General features: G+C 42.3%; 1 protein-coding gene across 2 annotated transcripts; it reads left to right on the top strand.

Annotated features, from left to right (window-relative positions):
• The first annotated feature begins 31 nt into the window (after positions 1-31).
• Positions 32-17,155, top strand: CDC45 (cell division cycle 45). 2 transcript variants are annotated; one of them, XM_051767966.1, is made up of 19 exons: positions 32-214; positions 1,352-1,411; positions 1,687-1,779; positions 2,223-2,360; positions 2,940-3,083; positions 3,523-3,578; positions 4,165-4,213; positions 4,783-4,844; positions 5,347-5,397; positions 6,051-6,170; positions 7,201-7,332; positions 7,701-7,799; positions 8,049-8,210; positions 8,408-8,546; positions 8,906-8,989; positions 9,459-9,577; positions 10,007-10,083; positions 11,719-11,785; positions 17,112-17,155. In XM_051767966.1, exons 1-18 carry the CDS (start codon positions 164-166, stop codon positions 11,781-11,783), a joined length of 1,701 nt encoding a protein of 566 aa, XP_051623926.1. In that variant the 5' UTR covers positions 32-163; the 3' UTR covers positions 11,784-11,785; positions 17,112-17,155. The 2 variants fall into 2 exon arrangements, with proteins under 2 accessions (XP_051623926.1, XP_051623925.1); XM_051767965.1 differs by lacking the exon at positions 17,112-17,155 and adding an exon at positions 12,109-13,051.
• Positions 17,156-17,559: the final 404 nt, after the last annotated feature.

The following is a 17,559-nucleotide window of genomic DNA, read 5'->3' as shown; positions in this document are numbered from 1 at the left end:
TTCCCATTGGCCACCGTGCCGTGAGGCGCGTACCAATGGGACGCGGCGCTGGTTTGGCGCCCAGTTTGAGCGGGGACGGCCCGGGAGCGAGGGCTGCTGCTCCTTCCCGCCCGTCCTTCCCGCCCGTCCCGCCTGCTCCTCCTTCCCGCCGCTCCTTCCCGCCATGTTCGTCTCCGACTGCCGCCGGGAGTTCTACGATGTGATTGTCACCCAGGTGCGGTGATGGGCCGCGACTGGGGCTGGGGGGTTCCCCTCAGGGCTCTCCTCCGCCTCAGGGCTCCCTCTCCCCCCCTCCCTCAGGGCTCGCTCTCTCAGGGGTCCCGCGGGTCCCGCCGCTCACGGAGCGGGGCCGGTGCGGGCCGTCCCGGCGCTCCGGGGGTCGGCGGCGGCGGCGGGGGCCGCGCTCCCTCACCCGGGTCGTTCCCTTTCCCTGCCCTTGGGAACCCGACACAAAGCTGCGCCAGCGCAGGGCTCACCAGGGTTTGCATTACAGTTCGCCTTCTTCCTCACGGGTGCTCTGCTGCTCTCCTGGGTCTTGTGCTTAACCATGATGTCTCTAAGCTGTTCTGTTTCTATATATCTTTTTAGCTGTTTTGTTGTTGTTCGCCCAGATCCCGTCATCTTTAAGGTTTCTGTTACAGTCTTGTAGCAGGTCTGGTTGGCTACTTTCATTTTTAATCCCTGGTTTGCTTAACTGTGTTCACAGGAGATTTATACACCGAGGTGGTAAAGCTTTTGTGAGACAGTGTTTTGGCATTTCTACCCGTGAACCTATATTATGGATTGTGCAAATTCTCTCGATTTCTCCAACTGTGAGCAAAATCTCAAAAAAACCCCCAAAGCCAAACAAAGCAACACCCTTGCAAAACAAAAACAACAACAAAACTGAAAACAAAACAACAAAAAATCAACCCACCAGTCAACCTTGATTTAGGCAAAACAATTTATTTCACACATTGCCTTGCTCTTACTTTAGTAAGATTTTCTTTAGTCAGAATTGTTCCAGATCCCATGCTGAAAACCAAGGCCTTTCTAGACACAATTAAAATAGTTGTAGGGATTGGTTAGTTGTGAACCTTGAAACCGGGGACTGATTCAGAGGAGTCTGAGTAGTTACATTTCCCTAAAGCAGCTGACATATTTTGGGTATCCTTTGGAGTTGCTTTTTGTTCATATTACAGGGATCCAAACTGGTTAATTTTGGTTGCAGTGTCCATTCAGAAGCAATCCCATTTTATGCTTATGACAATCTCTACCTAAATTTCTGGCCTCACAGTGGTCTATGCATTTCATGTTCCAGCACATCAGATCTGGCACCTGTATTAATATATTTATTTTGTTATTTTTGCAGCGTGTTCTTCTTCTCGTTGCTTCAGATGTTGATGCATTATGTGCTTGTAAAATACTCCAAGTAAGTCTTGGTTCATTATCACTGCAGTAAAAGAAAATACACCCTGGGACCCTTTTAATGGGTTTGAACCAGGGAAAGGGTAAAGGTTTAATCTGCTTTTGTAACTTACTTTTTCCATGAGTTACGATGCGGGAAACTGGTGAGTCATGCTCTGGGTTCATGTAGGTTTGTCATTTGGGATGTCTTGACTAGAAAGGTTTGTAGGGAATAGAGTTTGGCATTGTAGGAGAAGCTGCTTCCTTCCCGTGCCCTGACAGCTGTTTGCTTCCCTGCAGGCCCTGTTCCAGTGTGACCATGTGCAATACACCCTCGTCCCAGTGTCTGGGTGGCAGGAGCTTGAAACTGCCTTTCTGGAGCACAAAGATCAGGTGAAAAAACACGGGAAACTTTTTAAGCTGCAGCTCAGCTTTCAAAGAGAGGCACCTCTTCCCTTTTCCCATTTAAAATGTCAGCTTTTGAACTACTTGTTATTAATGGTTACCTCAAAACTGCGGTAACATTTTATCATGCCAGTAACAACCTTGTGGAGTTCTTCATATCAGCTCAGACTAATGTGCTATAATTTTGATAGAGTCAAATTAGGTTTGCATACCTTTTGAGATATAAAGAGTGGTGGTATTGGATGTCCCCAAATTTGGTGTTTTGTCTTAAAAAAAATTTCTACTACAAAGACATCAAATATCAGAAAGCAAATACAAGTTTTGGTGATGATGAGTGTTTTGAAGGTTTTGTAAAGGTATTTTCAGTCTTCTATGTCCCCTGTTAATTTAAGTCACAAGCTTTTTTTTTTTTTTTTCTCCTTTTTTTGCAGTTCAAATACTTTGTTCTTATTAATTGTGGTGCCAATGTTGACCTCCTGGAAATCCTGCAGCCTGAAGAAGACACTTTTTTTTTTGTGTGTGACAGCCACAGACCTATCAATGTAGTGAATGTTTACAATGACACACAGGTAAAGGCTTTTCTTTCATGATAAAAACCTCCCCACAGTGTGGTGGTGTGTGGTGTAGAGCTTCTCTGTGTTTTGCAAAACTGCTTCCAGCACTAGGTAGTAGGTCAGGAAGCAGCATTCATGAATATTTGCAGTAGTAATGTACATGATCAGAAAAAAAAAATCTATTTTCAGTAGCAAAATCTGCTGTCAGCAGTGTGAGATTTGTCAGTAGTAAACACACATTAATCTTGGTGCTGTGAATCAAGCTGCCATAAATCAGGGGATAAACATCCTCCAGAATGTAATATGTATTATCTCTCAGCATCTAGCAACACCTAGACTTCCAAGTATTGAACACAAATTATTTGATTTTAACAATCAAAAAAAAGTAAAAATAATTAACCCAATAATGCTGTAAAAAGAATATGGGGTTTTCTACCCTTATTTTGTATAAATCAGTATGGTCTTTGTATTAAAAACCAATGTTTTTGATATGCCTGGAATTGAATTTTTGGTTTCTCTTACTGAGAATACTGAAGTATTCTCATTTGTCATTTAAGATGTTTTACTCCCTAAATATACTTTTTTTCTTGCTAGATTAAGCTGTTAGTCAAGCAAGATGATGATCTCGATGTTCCTGCTTATGATGATATCTTCAGAGATGAGGAGGAGGAAGAAGAGGATTCAGAGAATGAAAGTGAGGGGTCAGAACCTTCAGACAAACGCAGACGTTTTGAAGAGGTGTGTTTCTGCTACTTGGTTGTGAAAATAAAGAAAACAAAACTGTTAAAACCTATATTTTGCATCATAATAATTGCATTTGAGTTTAAAAATTGTGTTCCACTAGACCACAAGTTCAAGTGCATTGCCTAAAAATAATCAGGTAGAGTTTCACATATAAGGAATGCTTATTTATCTGAACTGCACAGAAATATTTTCTCCTAGTAAAGAAAGGTATTTTGAACTTATGTTTAATGATTTCTTGAAGCTGTGTTCCTTGGAAAAATATTTGATACTAATACTTTTCTCATGAGATGTTGTTCATAGCAATATTGTTTTTTTACTAATTCTTAAAAAAAGTTCTTTATAATGAATACCTTAGTTACATTTTTAGATTAAGATTTAACCATTAAAGTGCCTAGATGCTAATGTAGTTTTTAACACCCAAATTAATTCCCAGGATGTAATAGAGAGGACGATGAGAAGGCGACAAAGGCGAGAGTGGGAAGCACGCAGGTGTGTTGACTGGGTTTTGTGTTGCTTGTACCTCTTTTTCTACTCTTGATCTTTGACTAGATTAATTCTTGTTAAGAATGCAAACATATGATCCCAAGCTGTGATTTGAAAGATGCTTTAGTCCTAATTTTGTTCAGAAAGCTAAGAGGGGTATTTACTATATAAAAATAAAAGGTTTAAATGAAGGAAGTTGTACATAGTAATTTAAAATCTGAGTAGCAATAGGTGCATTGCTTCACTTAAATAGCTGTGGTATTCTTATCCACAGCTGGATAGAAGTCTGTGCTTCTGTCTTCTTTCACAATCTCATTAATAGGAATGGGCAGGAACAAATCAGATAAAATGGGCTTTGAGGAATAATGACTTAATAAATTTTTCCTTTTTGCTTTATGAGTACATTTCAGAGTGGTTTCCACATTATTACTAAAGTCTGTTTGTCTTCCACAATTTCTAGCCCAACTTTAATTTTTTTCATGGCTAAAATGAAATTGAGATATTATTCACAATTATAGACTTATATTTTTAATTGGATCCAATGACCAGTTCATCCTTTAGTCAAATGTATTGGGTTTTTTCCCCTTTTCAGACGAGAAATTCTCTTTGATTATGAGCAGTATGAGTACCATGGGACCTCAGTAAGTATAAACTCTTTGTTTGCCATAAAAACCCAAGGTGACAATGTAAAGGCAATTGGACAATATCCAAGGTTATAATTACCTATTGCAATTATATAATTATCTAATAATAATATGCATTATAATATTGTTGCATTATGTTATTTTTACATATATACAAGTAGTTTAACAGTTTAATGTTTTCTAGTTGATTTTTAGGTCTTGACAAAGTATCTATCTCTGCACAAGATACTTTCACAAAAAGACCTGAGCATGTAAGGGACTTGTTTGTCTTTCAAAGTTCAGGATAGCCCAAACATGGCTCTTAGGACATCAAACTGTTCCTTATGTCCTTTGGCCTTTGATGATATATTTTGTTAAGTGTTTGCTTTGTATATAATGCAGGTTTACAGAGCAATCTGAAACATTTTGCTTTCTACTTAGTAAGACCCTGGCAGATTGTCAGACTCCAGTGTGATTTCCAGAGCTTTACTAACATGCTAAGACTTGGCAAATTGCCCTGTGTTCTGTCTGTGTACTGAGGTGAGAATCCCGTGTTTGTGCTGTCTTTTTGCTTCTCCCCCTTGCAGTCTGCCATGGTGATGTTTGATCTGGCCTGGGTGATGTCTAAGGACTTGAACGACATGCTGTGGTATGTTCCCATCCTCATTTTCCAGAGGGGCTGGAAGCTTAAACCTGCACCAAAGACAGGCAGGATTGCCCAGAATCACTCAGCTTGAGTGTGAGGGTCCAGTGAAGCCCATACCAGTGTGAGTGAATGCACATCTTCAGCCAGAGGTCACTGCTGCGTGAGTCAGTCATGAGCAGCAAGGTGTGCTGTGGGTACCCCAAGGTGTGCTGTGGGTACCCCAAGGTGTGCTGTGGGTACCCCAAGGTGTGCTGTGGGTACCCCAAGGTGCTGTGGGTATCACAAGGTGTGCTGTGGGTACCACAAGGTGCTGTGGGTACCACGTGTGTACCACTGCTCAGGGGAATAACAGCACACAGCTTTGTTATGAACCTCTGGGTGCTGCTGGGGAACAGTGCTGCTTTTTCTGTTACACACTTAGAGGGTTAAATATAACATACTATATTGGAATGTTTGTTGCTTTAACCTTTTTTTTTCTGTTCGTTTTTTTCCAAAAAAATTTTAGGTGGGCGATTGTTGGCCTTACAGACCAATGGGTCCAAGATAAAATCACACAGTAAGGAGGCGTTTTTAATTTATATTTATTATTATTTCTTATTTATATTTATTTGTCTACCTTCTAAAATTTTGGGTTTGGGAGTAACTAATAGCAATTAATAGAGATCAGGAAACGTAAGGAAATAAGTACTTTCTACTATTTAGAATTTTTAAACCAACTTTATTTTTCACAAAATAATAAAACAGTCATTTCTGATCTGGGAAGAAATGGTGTTTAATAGTAGTTTACCTAAGTATGAACTCAATACAATCTTATTAAAGGAAAAAACTTTTGTGTGTTCTGGATCTTCCAGCTTCCTTTACAGTTTTAGTTTAGATTTTTTCAGATTTTTTTCTCCTTTTTTCTTATTTCCTGCTAGATACATCAGAATTCTAGTATTACAAGTGTAGGCTTTAATTCTGCTGTTCTGTTGTTACTTTAAGGAGACAAATGTGATAAATAACTGATTTGGTTGGTCAGTCTGTCTCTCACTATTGGGGTTTTTTTTACTTTTCCTTGCCCGGGTGTATGGCTGAGTACTGAAGGGTCATCATGTAGCAAGTTGGGGGGGTTCAGGTGTTTTCACGCTGCTGACTTTGTGAAACATTGTCTGGTACCCAAGACCAAAAATGCCCTGGAGAGGGCGGAGTGACGGGTTTGTTGTTGCCCAGGATGAAGTACGTGACGGACGTGGGGGCCCTGCAGCGCCACGTGTCGCGCCACAACCACCGCAACGAGGACGAGGAGCACGCCCTGTCCATCGACTGCACCCGCATCACCTTCGACTACGAGTATCCTGCCAGGGCTGGGCAGGGCCCCCTGCACTGGGTGAGCCCCTTGCCAGGGCTGGGCAGTGCCCCCTGCACTGGGTGAGCCCCTTGCCAGGGCTGGGCAGTGCCCCCTGCACTGGGTGAGCCCCTTGCCAGGGCTGGGCAGGGCACTCTGCCCGCTGGGTGAGCCCCTTGCCAGGGCTGGGCAGGGCCCCCTGCGCTGGGTGAGCCCCTTGCCAGGGCTGGGCAGGGCACTCTGCCCGCCGGGTGAGCCCCTTGCCAGGGCTGGGCAGGGCCCCCTGCACTGGGTGAGCCCCTTGCCAGGGCTGGGCAGTGCCCCCTGCCCGCTGGGTGAGCCCCTTGCCAGGGCTGGGCAGGGCCCCCTGCACTGGGTGAGCCCCTCCTGAGCCTTGGTGGAGGGAAACTATCCCTGCACGTCTCTGCTGCTGAGAGGGAATGGCAGTAAATGGAGGTTTGGGTGTTTTGTTGGACATGACTCCTGTTACATCACCTGCAGCTTCTCCTACGAGGAGAGGCTGAGGGAGCTGGGGCTGTTCAACCTGGACAAGAGGCGGCTCAGGGGAGACCTCCTCACTCTCTACAACTCCACCTGGTGTAGCCAGGTGGGGATTGGTCTCTTTTCCCAGGGAACAATCAGCAAGATAAGAGGGCTCGGTCTCAAGTTGTGCCAGGGGAGGTTTAGGTTAGATATTAGAAAGAATTTCTTCACAGAGAGGGTGCTCAGCCATTGGAATGGGCTGCCCAGGGAAGTGGTGGATTCTCCATCCCTGGAGGTTTTTAAAAAGAGACTGGATGTGGCATCAGTGCCATGGGCTGGGAACCACGGCGGGGTTGGATCAAGGGTTGGACTGGATGACCTTGGAGGTCCCTTCCACCCCAGCTGATTCCATGATTCTCCCTGCATTTCTTGTAGTACAGGGATGTGACATGTGAGGGCAACTGAACACTTAACTACTGCTTGTGGAGTTTTGTTGGGGTTTGCAGCTTCAAATGACTGTGTTGGTAGTTATTTGCCCTAATTCCTGTCCAGTCTGCGCCTGGCCCTGTATCAGCACTGGTCTCTCTATGAAAGTCTCTGTAATACCTCGTACACCTCTGCTAGACTTAAGCTGTGGTCTGTACAAGGGCAGAAGAGGCTCCAGGAGTTTTTGGCAGACATGGGGTGAGTTATAAAAATCTTTGTCTTGATTAAAGGATCGTTTTTTCAATGAATTATGGGAAAATATTCAGAATATAGCTCGTAAATACTCAACTTGTTAGTTTTTAAATGATTATGGGGCTCTGAGTAGGTGGCAGTGATGCAACTTGTGTGTTGGTTTACAAGGAATACTTCAGCTCTATGCCTTTATGGAATGGCAGGTTAGTAAATAACCTCTGCTTTCTCACTAAAGAAAAATTAATGTGAACAAGTTTAGTCAGACTTAAACTTGCTAAATTACCTAATAATTAAGAAAATATTATTAAAAAGCAAGGCAAAATATTTTTTTCTTCTGGCATACCTATTTATGTATTTTTTCCTTCTGTTTTTAGTTTGCCTTTGAAGCAAGTGAAACAGAAATTTAATTCCATGGACATGTCTTTGAAAGAAAATCTTCGGGAAATGATTGAAGAATCTGCAAACAAATTTGGGTAAATTGTTTAAAATACAGAGGCTTTATCTGAAAATAGTTTTCAATGAAGTTCATATATTTTTGTATGAAGAAGTTCTAATATCTTGTTTTAAAAAATATAGTTCTTTGATTGACAAAGTAACACTGGGCTCATTGCAAATGTTAGGGTAGGTTTTGTCTTCATGCTCTTAACGTCGGCCAGTTGTCTCCTCAGTATGTTAATGCTGACAATGTTAATTAACTTTCCTGGCTTTATTTCATTTTGCAGAATGAAAGATTTAAGAGTTCAGACCTTCAGCATTCACTTTGGCTTTAAGAACAAGTTCTCAGCAAGTGATATAGTTTATGCAACAACTTCTCTTATGGAGAATATAGAGAAAGAGGAACCTGAAACAACTAATTTTATTAAAGCTTTGGACAGTCTCTCCAGGTACTAAAAATATGTCTCTTCATTCTTTTGCTGTTTTACTTAGGGAACATGGATTATGTATCTTGAATATGCATTGTTGCTTCATAAGCTATTGAAGAAAAATCCAAATATCTTTGTGAATAGTGTTTAGGTTTCATTTTTGTTTGACAAGCTTTATTTTTGTGAGGACATGTCTATTTTTATCCTTTCTGTTGCAGGGGTAACCTGGACAAGCTGCACCAAGGGCTGGACCTGGCCAAGAAGCAGCTCCGTGCCATTCAGCAGACAGTGGCCAGCTGTATTTGCACCAACCTGGTCATTTCTCAGGGGCCATTTCTCTATTGTTCCCTCATGGAGGTCAGCATTCTATGTTCAGCTGCTTGTTTGACTCTCCTTTTTGTCTGTATCATCCTTGAATAACACTTTTCCTAACTGCTAATTCCATAAGAATTACTGTGAGAAAGAACCTGTTTCATATCCTGTGCTCTGCTGGGTCAATATTGACATGTGCCCTGAACTTCCCAAAGGAAGAACCAGCCCTCACAGAGGGGAGAGGGATCACTGCAAAGCTGGGGGAGCCCAAACTCCTGGGTCCTGATGGTTCTTGTAATGTTCCTTGAGCCACACAAAGCTTCTAGACTTGGCAGTAGATAGTAAAACTAAATAAGTGTAAGAATCATCTTGGATTGCAACTGAAATAATTCCTCTTTTCCTAGGGCACACCAGATGTGAAACTGTTTTCCAAACCTGTGTCTCTGTGCCTGCTTAGTAAAAACTTACTCAAATCATTTGTTTGTTCTGTAAGTAAATTAAAATCTTTTGACTCACAAGCTTCTGGCCAGTGTAGTAGTTATTGTTGTGTTGGATACTTGCAGTTGATTACTAGAAACATAATATGAAAACATTAATAATGCTTTTCTGCTAATTGATTGGATAATTTTGGCATATCTGTCAATGCTGCTCCAGGAAAGATACCTATCTGAGAGACTTCACAGCATTAGGGAGAGTTTTCATTGCTGAGATTACAATCTAAATCTTTGTGTAATTTTCTAAGTTTTGAGGGAGCAGATCACTGAAATTTCTATTGGTCCTTAAACTGACTTTTGATGGAAGGAAGAAGGGGATTAAGATATTTTGTAAAGAAACCACCTTCTGTTGAAGTCATTAGAGCTGTACCCTTAGATGAATGCCTGTAGTACCATCTCATGTGGAGAGCTGATACTAAATTGGTTCCTGAGCTTTGTCTAACAAAGGCTTTCTGACTTCCAGACAAAAAACAAGCGCTGTAAACTGCTGCCCCTGATCATGGCTGCACCCATGGATGTGGAACAGGGAACTGTGATCATGGTGGGCATCCCTCCAGAGACAGAGAGCTCGGACAAAAAGAAGTAAGCACAGTGTTTAGAAGGCCTTACTAAAGGTTATCCACAAATATATCTTTGCTGTATCTACTTAACACTGATTTTGTTGACTTGAAGTGTCAAGAAGAACATGTCTTTTGCATACAATGTGAATGAGATACTTTGACAGAGGATACAGATCTTCAGGACCTTCCTTGCAAGGTGGTTGTTTTCCCTCCCTCTTAAAAGAGGGAAATAATTCGCTAAAAGAGGGAAATAGTTCACTGTGTGACCCACGACTTCATTTCTAAAAGCCTCCGATGTGAGGATTTTTGCATGTGTATCAGTGAGGTGTGTGTTGAACACACGGCACCTGCAGCACATCTAGGAGCTGTTTCCAGCTCTCAAGAAGGAAAAGGTTCCATATCCCTACCTCAGAAAATATATCCTTTTCTGTAACGCTCATCTGTGTTCCAGCTTTTTCGGGAGGGCCTTTGAGAAAGCGGCCGACAGCACCGGCTCCAGGACACTGCACAACCATTTCGACATGTCCAGTGAGTGTCATGGCACTGCTGGGGGGCACTGCTGGGGGGCACTGCTGGGGGGCACTGCTGGAAGGGCACTGCTGGGGGGCACTGCTGGGGGACACTGCTGGGGGGCACTGCTGGGGGGCACTGCTGGGGGGCACTGCTGGGGGACACTGCTGGCACAGTCCCACAGGGGACACTGCTGGAAGGGCACTGCTGGGGGGCACTGCTGGGGGACACTGCTGGGGGACACTGCTGGAAGGGCACTGCTGGGGGACACTGCTGGGGGGCACTGCTGGGGGGCACTGCTGGGGGGCACTGCTGGGGGACACTGCTGGAAGGGCACTGCTGGAAGGGCACTGCTGGGGGGCACTGCTGGGGGACACTGCTGGAAGGGCACTGCTGGCATGGTCCCACAGGGGGCACTGCTGGAAGGGCACTGCCGGGGGGACACTGCTGGAAGGGCACTGCCGGGGGGACACTGCTGGCACGGTCCCACAGGGGACACTGCTGGAAGGGCACTGCTGGAAGGGCACTGCTGGAAGGGCACTGCTGGAAGGGCACTGCCGGGGGTCACGGCGGGCACAGCCCCGCAGGGGGCACTGCGGGCACGGCTGCGGGTCCTTGGTGTGGCTCTCGTGGGACACCGCGGGGCTGCGACCCTGCCCCATCTGGTGCAAACAGTGGGATGAACACCACTGACACATTCCCTCAAACAGGACAATCCTGGGAACACAAAGCCCCTAATTCCAGCTGCGTCACAGGGAATTCTCCCATAAGCTGCTCTTCAAACTCAAAGCAGCATTTCTGTGATACAGAATTGTAAGCCTACATGTTATCACTGAAGTTAATGCCCGAGTGGACTTTGGGAGAACCATGGGGAAAAAAAGAAATAAAAAGAGCCAAAAATCCAGCTGGCAGGTGAAACAGGATTGTATAAAACTGGATGGAGTGTTGGCAATATTTCAAAAAAAATCAGATAACTTACAAGTTACTCAAAACCCTGGACATGCTGCTTCAGAGCCAACCAAAATAAACCAGGAGATTCCTTCACCCTCTCACACATAGAGATTCTGGGAAAATTCTGGGAAATCCTCTGTGCTGAGGGGCAGGAGCAGCTGAAAGCATGGGCCAGCATGGAGGGACAAATTTGTCAGGCTTTCTTCCAAGTGCTGTCTTCTTGTGCAGAAACTATGAACCCCAAAGCACATCTTTGTGAGAACATCTCCCTCTTGCAGGCAGTGATGGTTTTCACACGTGCCCTTGGCAGTCTGAGAGCTTATCTCTCAGGGGGTTTATGTTTAGCAGCCAAACCAACCGTGGTATTGATGAGACACTTATTTGCCCATCTTTGTACATGCTTACAAAAGAGGCAGTTTTTAACCATACATGTTTATGTATGTGTGTTGAACAGGAAAAGAAACATGCTTAGATTTAAACAGTACCTGCAATATTGTGTAATGAGCACCTAGCAATCAGAGTTTGCTGAAGTCTAAACACAAAATCATGTGCTTTAGTTTTGTCCAAGTAAATAGGTGGGTTTTTTCCTTCTTAAAGTCAAGTAAGAATATAAATTAGTATACTCAGGATTATTGTTCTTCAAATGTGACATCTGACATATTCAATTGCTTACATCTTGTAATAAATTATTTCATATTTTAGTAATTGAATTGAAAACAGAAGATCGGAGCAAATTTCTGGATGCCCTCATTTCCCTCTTGTCCTAATGGTAAGATACTATAAGGAGGATTAATTAAAAAATGAATTACAGTTCAAGCTAGTAACCTGTAGAATATTATTCTTCTTTCACAGTGCTAAGGTTGTAGCCTATGCCAGTGTGTAATTTTTATCTGGAACAGAGAGGGAGGTACGAGACTCTCTGTAGCTGTGACTGTTACCCAGTTCACTAGGCTGGTACACTGTGAGCACTAGTTCCAGGCTCTTTGTTACACAGAGTCATGCATGGCTTCCAAGATTTCTACATCCATTTGTTTCTCTCTTTGCACTTTGACTACTGATGGTTTCCTTTTGTCTTCTACCCTTGTTACACAGTGGTGCTTTTTGGCTCCCAGTGCTGGAAGCTGAGGATCAGACCCTCTGCAGTTATTTGGGATGTTCCAAAGTTCATGGTGCTGCAGTTGTGATGTATCTTGCTTTATCTTAGGAACTGGTACAGGCCTGGACTGTTGTTTTTATGCCTCTTGGGAGGTCAAAAGGATTTTGACCTCAGCACACAGATATTGAACACTTGTTTTTGTGAACATCTCACCCCTGTAAGGGGGATTCCTAAATAGGACTTCTCTTTGTCAAACTTGCTTTCATTACAGACATGCTTCTGTGATGTTTAGTTGGTGACTGACGATAAAAAATAGGTTTTGAAGAAGTTCCATATTTATATGACCATTCAAATGTACTTTTAAAATTGGCTTCAATGCTTTTTATTTTTTAAATGAACTATTCGAGACTCTACTTGAAATTCTAGAATGTTGAAACTGTTTTTGGTACTGTGGGGTTGAACTCGTGTAGTTTAGTTAAAAGAATTGTCTTGTGAGACAAGTTCTAAGATTTTAGGGCTTTTAAAATCCAAATACTGAGTAACTGCCAAATACCAAATGAAAAATTTGAGGAATTCCAGTGTTAATAAAGCCTTTTTAGTCGTGCATTGTGATAGTGTATTGTAGCTTGACTTTGGGAATAATTTTCCTGGAAAGAGTCTAAAGTACTATGATGATTCTGTTCCATAACAGATTTCATTTTACTTTGGTCATATGAAATGAAATGGCTTGTTGGCCTTAACCTGCTGTGCATTGGTGGGTGTGTAAATGTGTACATTTGGAATTCTTTTCTTCTTGCAATGTTTACTTGAATTCTCTGTGACTTCAATGTTTTCATGTATTATAAGGAGTATCTAAAGGTTATGCATCATTACATCAATTTTGTACATATTTTAATACAGATTAATTTAATATTACACATGATTTAAATGTAGCCAACAGAAACCTAATTAAACTATATATTTTTATTCAAACAAAAGTGATTTTTTAATTTTTTATATGTTGTCATCTTATCTGAATAAAATCCCTGTGCCAAGCTGAGATGGCCAAAAAATTGTGCTTCCTAAGATGAAACATAAAGCTACCCTTTGGTTTTGTATATTTACTAGATAGCACTGGCAATAAATGATATTCCTCCTTACCAGCACAGTTTGGGGTTTGCCTGTACACAGCATACAGTAATTCTGCCACATTTCTGAAGCACTTACTGTGCTTTGAGTCTCTGCAGGTGGAAACAGATGTTTCTGTAGTTTTTTGAACACTGACAGCAGTGTAAAAGGTAGGAGTCTGTGTGACACTGAAGTGCACTTTGAAATATATTCACTTTATCTCTCAGTTGCAGACTGCTGAGGGGGTGAAGTTCAAGAGAAACGGAGGAAAATCATTTATTTGTCACAGCAGAATCACAGCCATTTCCACAGCACTGAATGACTGTAACTAGTTCAGCCCCATCAGATATGTAGGACTTTCATGCCTCTAGAAGTACATATCAGACAAAAATATAAATACAATGTGGCTTCCAAGCAAACACAATGTGTTCAGAGACCTCTCAGTGTACTCAGGTCTCACTTGCACAGTTTGTGTGCTCAGTAAGGGCATGAAAGCTCTCACACATCCTGCAACTCTCATGGTTCAGTGGCCATCTATCAGGAAATCCTAAACAAACACCTAAATTGCCAATTTTCTCCCTGTACAAGACTTTTAGACAGTAAAAGATTGTTGTGAGGAGGCCTCAAAAGGCATGGGCACATAACATCTCAGTTTAGTTACTGCAAGTCTTTGTGTTTTCAGTACATGGAGTAGTTTTGATAGGTACCTGAGCAAACTTTATTACCTTTATCTTATTTTTTTTCCTCTACCCTCTGTATAGAATCTGTGTGAACCCCTTCATCTCACCTCAGCAAATCACTCATTGCTGTTGCTTGCCCTGTCCCTGTCCTGGGACTTTATGCATTTACTCCATTCCCCTTTCAGGGCATGTCTGGGTTCTCCTGCTGTTGTGATAAATACAGATATTTCCTGTGTTTGAGAAATGAACAGTTTTCATGCACATGCACCTTTTCTCTTCAGCATATTGCATCATGCTGGGAGGATGAGAAGTGGGAGGTGGTTTTTATGCTGGGATGTGTTGGCAGTGGCTATCCTGGCAGGTTCTCTCACCAAACAGATGTGTAATGTGAAATACAAACTTTCCTTGTCCCTTCTTTATTGTTTTTTCAGGGGGTTGCTGGTTTTTAAGGTTCTATTTTCTCCAAGAGTACTGGAAGTGCTGAGAATGCTTTTGCAAATTTTAGAATTGATCAGCTGTGGAATTGACCCCAAGGCCACCCAAATGTGGCCATAAATCAGTCAGGAATGTAGAATGCTGTGTGAAAAGAAAGTTAGTAAATCTGCATAGACACCTGAAGAAGTTTTTGCCAGTAGATAAAACTTTTGCATGCCAGCACTTTACAATATGTGCAGTGGAACCAGATGCTCCTTATGTAGTTTGTTCTGTGCTATAGAATTTGTAGATTGAAATGTTACTGTTAACTGGAGAATCACTGTATGAGGAAATTGTGGAGCAGTTCTGCTCAGTAACAGTGACTCGGTGGTTTGAGTGACCCATAGAAACTGTTGTGTAGCTTGGGTGAAGTGAGCATTTCTTACAGCTCAGTGCTGGACAGAGACTGTGCCAAGAACTCTTGACATCTCTTCATGAAGAGATAATTATGGGTTTGAGTGATTTTTCCCAAACAGAAAATGTGGCTCTAACAAGTCATTTTAAAAGAAATAGAGCACTAAGAAATCAACTTAGCCTCTAAATGTACAGTGATAGTCCACCTGTGTCTGAATGCAGATAGAAACATTCCCTGAGGATTGTATTGAAGCTGCAGAAACTCCTTCTTTCACTGTATTTGCTTGTTGTAATTGTAGCCTCCTAATCAGCTCTTCAAATTATTTCTGCACTGCTAATCTGCTTTAGAGACCAATAAAAGTATGAAACAAATCCTTTGAAAGGTTTTAGGTTTTTTTAGCAAAATAAAATAATGAAAATCTTTAAATACCAAAGTACTGAAGTAGCTGAATAAGCTGATTTATACCATTCCTGCTCAGTGATTCATGGCAGTTTTCTTTATGGGGTGATAAATTTGAACATAATTGAAATTGCACAGTAAGGACCTCATTTGATTGGAATTAAAGTGAATCACTCCACAAAAGAATTGTAGTGACTTACTTACCTTGTCATGGTTGCATAGTGGGTAAGAATTAATTCTTACCTCCTTTGCTATTTCTCTTCAGGAAAAAAAACAGAAAAATTAAAGGATATTAGAAGTTTCTTGTCTGAAAGAGTCCCTGGGTCTGTGCCACTTGAACCATGGCAGTAACAGCCATGGGGGGAGGCCAGTGGGCCACTTAGTGCTGCCTCTCTAATGTCAAAAGCAGGTGCTGGGGAAATGTATGGAAACAAAGCAGCTGCACGTGCTGCTTCCTTCCAGAGACAAACAAGAGCTCTCCCAGTCCTTGTGCTCAAGGACATCCTGGGCCAGGTGTGCTTTCTGTGGGTTTGGGAGCTGTCAGTGGTTATCTGGGAAGCTGAATGACTTCCTCCCAGATCCTTGCACAACTCTGGCCTGTGCAATATCTTTAGTGAGTACATCTGCAGCCTGGCCAGAAACTGGGGGAAAAACTACAACTTTTTAGTGCTTCTTCCACCCTGCCAACTGCTGACTTACTTGATGCTCTGTAGTTTCTACCTTTCTTTTCTGGTAGAAGCAGTACATCAGAGATGTTTCAGTCTGATGTTTTATCAGCTCTGTCATCAGTTTGAGTTGATGTTAGTGGATAGCAATCATCACTTACAAACCTGACAGGATCCCAGAGAGCTGCTGCAGCCTTGAAATGCTGACTGGCCTGTGGGAGAGCTCGTTGGTTTGGTAAAATCCAACGTCCCCAAGGGAGTGCTGGCAGGAGAAGGGCCTTAGGAGTGCCATGGTTGGATCTGTGATCCCAATGTCTTAAATATAAAGGGAAAACTGACTAATGCTCCAAGACATCTTTCATTCTTCGGCTTTGCTTTTTTCACTCATGTTTTCAGGACAGCATTTCCACTCCTCTCTTGTCCATAAATACAAAAGAAATAAAACATCACATCTCTCCTGGAGAGATCACTAATCACTAGTCTGGAGTACCTCAGTTGTAAGGTCTGAAAGAGGAAGTTTTAAAATCAAGTCTCTTTTGTAGGGCAGTTCTTTGAAGATGGCTTTGAGTTGAATTGACCACTCAGGGTGTGCTAACTTGTGAAGATGGGAGTAGTGCAGAGCAGGATTTACTAAAAGGGAAGTGGAGTAATCACAGCTGAGGAGGAATCAGAACATAAAACCCCAGGACTGTTCTCAGAGCAGTAAACAACCTCATTTGATTGTTGATTTTATGTGTAACCTGTCAGTCACCATGGTTTTGATTCCCTCATAGAAGGAATATTCTTGAAAACATTCCTTTGAAAGTTCCTTTGTGAGTAAGTCTGGCTTGTCAGAGGGAAAGAAAGCAGTGAAATGTTTGTTTCTTTAAATGGAAAAATTGAAGTCCCTCTTGGCTCTTGTGTACCATTGTTGGCTTCAAGGTGGTACTGAAAGTTCCCTTTGGATCAGATTCAAGGACTAAAAAAATGCTGCCCAGGGTGGAGCTCGAAAGTGCCACCTTTATGCTCAAGCATTTGGGTTATAAACACTTTCTCCACAGGAAATACTGCAGAACATTCACTAGGGAAAGCAAATTATATGAGCTTTCATTTCAGACTGGACTCTCCTTCTCTTCCAGCAATTGCATTTTGATTTTGTCATTCAGAAGGTGGCAGAATTAGAGAAGCAACACAAAGGTCAAACACATACAAAGCAGGCAAGGGATCCTTTACTCAACTGTCTGCAAACTGCTGCCATCCCCAAGTCTGACAGAGTGTTGGTGTCTCTTTCCACTGTTTAGCTCAGTGGAATTTACTTTCATTTAATCATTCATTTGCAGCATGTCAGTGGAAAATCGGAGGTACCTGCCACTGAATTGGAAAGAATTCACAGGGACAGTCAGCTCTTGGTGTGTTTTTAGTTGCTGAAAGAAGTCACCAAGGGGCTCTTGAAATAAGTATGCCATTAATAATGACCTGCTGTCTGATCTGAGAGTCTGGCTGGATCAGGAATGGAAATGTAAAATGGTATTTTCTTTAAGCATTGTTGTGGTCAGTGTAGTAATTCAGGACTCAAATAACAAGACTGTAGGATACATGTCAGGTTCTTACACTGTCTTATGGCAACTGTCTGCCATAGCAGTCTGCCTGAATATTTGAAGTTGTAGCTCTTTTCAAAGGATTGGTGCATTCCTTAGTATTTCTGTATTATGTTACACATAACATTGCAGAACTGGAAGGAAAAATGACCTTTGTCTCTAAATAAGTTCATTTTCAAATTGATACAGT

Source organism: Manacus candei, unplaced genomic scaffold (assembly GCF_025592945.1).
Source record: "Manacus candei isolate 608988 ecotype Guabito, Panama unplaced genomic scaffold, ASM2559294v1 h1tg000090l, whole genome shotgun sequence".
In the NCBI taxonomy this organism is placed as follows: Eukaryota; Metazoa; Chordata; class Aves; order Passeriformes; family Pipridae; genus Manacus; species Manacus candei.
The sequence above is the reverse complement of the archived record's forward strand: the minus strand, read 5'-3'. Positions and strand labels throughout refer to the sequence as shown.

Excerpts from the sequence above, each read along its gene's own strand:
- CDC45 (XM_051767966.1), top strand. The coding sequence starts at position 164 with ATGTTCGTCTCCGACTGCCGCCGGGAGTTCTACGATGTGATTGTCACC. Across the intron at positions 8,990-9,458 it reads TCAAATCATTTGTTTGTTCT|ACAAAAAACAAGCGCTGTAA; the intron begins GTAAGTAAATTA and ends TCTGACTTCCAG. Across the intron at positions 10,084-11,718 it reads CAACCATTTCGACATGTCCA|TAATTGAATTGAAAACAGAA; the intron begins GTGAGTGTCATG and ends TTCATATTTTAG.